This window comes from Haliaeetus leucocephalus, unplaced genomic scaffold (assembly GCF_000737465.1).
Source record: "Haliaeetus leucocephalus isolate CR32 unplaced genomic scaffold, Haliaeetus_leucocephalus-4.0 Scaffold2, whole genome shotgun sequence".
NCBI classification, from domain to species: domain Eukaryota; kingdom Metazoa; phylum Chordata; class Aves; order Accipitriformes; family Accipitridae; genus Haliaeetus; species Haliaeetus leucocephalus.
Window position 1 is genome coordinate 17242957 of NW_010972438.1, and position 3682 is coordinate 17246638.

General features: G+C 42.9%; 1 protein-coding gene across 1 annotated transcript in view; it reads left to right on the plus strand.

Moving 5' to 3' along the window:
• The first annotated feature begins 6 nt into the window (after nucleotides 1-6).
• Nucleotides 7-3682, plus strand: part of WDR82 (WD repeat domain 82) — a 17022-nt gene continuing 13346 nt past the window's right edge. The window contains exon 1 of the mRNA XM_010573017.1: nucleotides 7-175. Within this exon, the coding sequence (XP_010571319.1) occupies nucleotides 15-175 (161 nt within the window). The 5' untranslated portion in view covers nucleotides 7-14. The remainder of the gene's footprint in view (nucleotides 176-3682) is intronic.

The window sequence follows — 3682 nt, forward strand, 5'->3', positions numbered from 1 at the left end:
GGCCCGGCGGCGGGATGAAGCTGACGGACAACGTGCTGCGGAGCTTCCGCGTGGCCAAGGTCTTCCGCGAGAACTCGGACAAGATCAACTGCTTCGACTTCAGCCCCAACGGCGAGACCGTCATCTCCAGCAGCGACGACGACTCCATCGTTCTCTACGACTGCCAGGAGGGCAAGTGAGTGGCGGGGACCCGGCCAGGCCCGCTCCTCCGCCACGCCGGGACAGGGGGGTGCCTGCCTTCGGGGGGGCTGGGGGAGTTTCTGGGGCAGAGTGGCGCTGTGAGGGCCGCCGGTTTGGCTGCTGCCCGTTGCGGCGTTGGGGGAGAAGCTGTGCCCGGCTCCGCACCGGTGCGACTGCGCTGAGGAGGTGGCAGGTCTGGCTGGTAAGCTTTAGCTTTTTTTTTGTTATTTTTTAGTGTAGGTTCGTAAATGGAACTCCACTGACGTCTGACGCGGGGGTGGGGGGGGAATTATAAACGGTTAAAGTGGGGCGCAGAGGTGGGAGCAGCATGGTTTTGTCAGCACTACTGGTGTCTCTGCTTGTTATCTCTGGTAGGTTGGAGCCAGCGATGAGGCTGCAGCCAGCGATGGTAATTTCCCAAGTGTGAGGGAGTTCACTGCTGTGAGAACTAAGTAGTTGTTAAGCTTAAGGGGTTTCCAGGCCTCGGGATTGTTACAGATATGCAAACGGACTTCTCCAGCTTCTCTGGGCTTAAGTATCGCTAATTACAATAGAAGAAATTGCTGTGAGCAATGTACAGATGTGCTTTTTTAAATAACATAATTTGAGTGTAATGTCTTGGGTAAATGCTTTAAGCCAGAAGGTGAACATGGTGTGGTGTGTGTTTACTATAGCTTTTAAAACTTGATGGTGTTTTCCTTAAAACCTAGTTCCTAAGTGGTGTCTGGGAACGTTGCAGATAAAGGTGGTCCTCTGTGCTTTAAAGCCTTCTCTCTAGTTGCGGTTTTAACTGTAAAGCACAGTTAAAATACACGTGTGATTTATATGTCTTCAGATGTTGTCTTAATTTATATTTAATCAGTCAAGCTGTTTATTGATTTATGTTACTTAATGAATTAATGTGTGTGTGTTTCTCACTGAACAGTTGCCCAGTTTATCTTTCTTTTTTCATTGATCACAAGATGCTGGTCCTGTTTTACTGATAAAACCCCAGAAATCTGCACAACACTTGAGATATGGTGCTCTTGTTCAGAGGATAAAAGTGTGCAAATAAGACCACCATAACACTTGCAGTTGATGTCTTGGAACATACGCAAAAGGCACTTGTATCCTCTGAGAGTTGGAACGAATTGAGCCAAATGATGTCATTATTCCATTAAAATCTTTCTCAGTTGGTACAAGTATGCACTTGGCTGCTTTAAATTCTTTTAGATTTTAAGTTTTCATTCTCATGTGCTTCTTGGTGTAGAGATGTAATTCTGAGGTGATTTTTTTTTTGTGAAGTCAAGACTAGAGAGCATCACATACATACAGAAAGTGAAAGAAAAACGAGCATGTGTATTGTAGGAGAGAAAATAAAAAGGACAAGGTAACACGGGAATGAAAAAGAAATGGCTTGGGAGTACCAGGAGGTAGATGTGTCAGTGTTGTGTATATTTTCTAGTAAACCAGGTACTCCTAATCCTTCTGCTTTTTCAAGCCGACCCAAGGCATCATACTTGCTGTGTTTGAAAGATTGCATCCTGCATATTCTCTTAATTTTGTAGAGCACTTATTATGTGTTGCTTTACACTTACATTTAGTTTGCTTGCTTTGCATGTTAAAGTTGTTGGTGTTCCCCATCTGACAGAGTGAACTCTTATTCGAAGTTATTTAATTTTTATTTATGTAAGAACAGGTAGCTTTATATGTATGGTGTCTGCCATGGATTGTATTCTAGATCCTAATTATATACAATAGTAGAAGGGCTGAGTGATGTTAATGCTGATGGTATTGATTGCTCTTCCCCTTTCAAACTTGTAAAGAATAGTTTGATGGGTTGGGAGGCATGTGATCCTTTCATCCCGATCTCCATCTAGTCCTGATGTATGCTTTAGAGTCAGAGGGTTTGCTTTAATTAAGTTAAATGTAGAAGATCAATGGTTGTCTACTGCAGTGCTACAGGGCAATGAGAGTAGTTTCATCAAGGTAACCTCCGTTTCAGGATGCATTTCTCTAGTGGTTATAAAATTAATTTGAAAGTGTCTCATGTGCTACCAATTGACTTAAAAGTGTAACTGTGATTTTTAGAGGTACCTAGGGAAGCAAGACACACTTTTTCTCTCACCTGGAAAGTTTTAGCTGTGAATTACTTTGTCACTAGAGATTCATGTGGAGATGAAAAATCAAATCTGTGAATGATTGTTGTTGTGACATGGTGGAATTTGGCAGTTTCAGGCCTATAGTGGTGTGTTGGTTTTTTTGTGTGGGGTTTTTTTTTTCTTAAACCGCTGTTTCAAGGGCCCGGAACTCTCACCTGCTTGTATACGTCATTGATAATGAATATAATGGCCAGGGGGAAATGTCCTGCTTGATGGGTTTCAGTATAAGAAACCCTACTTCATCAAATGGCCTGAATGTTAAAACTTTTCCCCATGTAGAAGTGGCAAAAATTTGTTGTGTCCCTGTCCCCCCCCGTCCCCCTCCCCCATTAATGAGCAGTTCTGCTGGTAGAATTAAAATGCACCTGTTTGGTTATACTTCAGGTACACCCTCACCTAGCTTGCTTTGTTTTGCCATACCAAAATGAGCCATACAGCTACAAGAGCTGTTACCAGTATGACCAAGCCCCATCTCGGTGAACTTCAGTTTCTAAATGTGTCAGAACAGTTTAAACAGTGATGTGCAGCCAGGGGCTGACAGGACAGGATTGCCTCCTGAAACACAAATTCCCTTACGTATATTCTGAGCTTAGGTAACAAGCTTGAAAAATTTGTCCTGCTTCTTCATGAGCATCCAGTAATTTTGGACCTGACATTCCACTTCTGTTTCAAAATGTGTATACAACTAAATTGTTACTATTATTTTTTTAATCCATTCTGCATCATCAAATACTTCCACAATAGGCTGGCTCAAAAGCATAACCAAGAGCCTTACCTGTGTCTGTTTGGGGCTTAAGAATGAAGTCTGAAAACTTCTAGAATGGAGCTGTGTGTTGGGAGGTACAGCAGTCCTTGAGGCTGGGAACAGGAGGCTTGTGGCTACAAATTTGTAACCATGGTGTGATATAATGGTGGTCTAGCAAAGGTTTATCTTGTATTTCAGTATATATCAATTGTGTATTATTTATACAAATGAAGAGGTGATGGATCTGGACTCCTGCTTAGCCATGGTGTTTACTAGACATATCAGTGACCCTGGTTTTGGATGATGGTTTTACCTGCAGTGGTAGTGATTTAAACGAAGGCACAGATACTATTACAAACTTCACCTGTGTTTTGTTTTATCTTTTCATGGAGCACAAGTCTTGTGAGGAGTGGCTGAGGGAACTGGGGTTGTTTAGACTGGAGAAAAGGAGGCTGAGGGGAGACCTTATCGCTCTCTACAACTACCTGAAAGGAGGTTGTAGTGAGGTGGGTACTGGTCTCTTCTGTCATGTAACTTGTGATAGGACGAGAGGAAATGGCCTCAAGTTGCACCAGGGGAGGTTTAGATTGGTTATTAGGAAAAATTTCTTTACTGA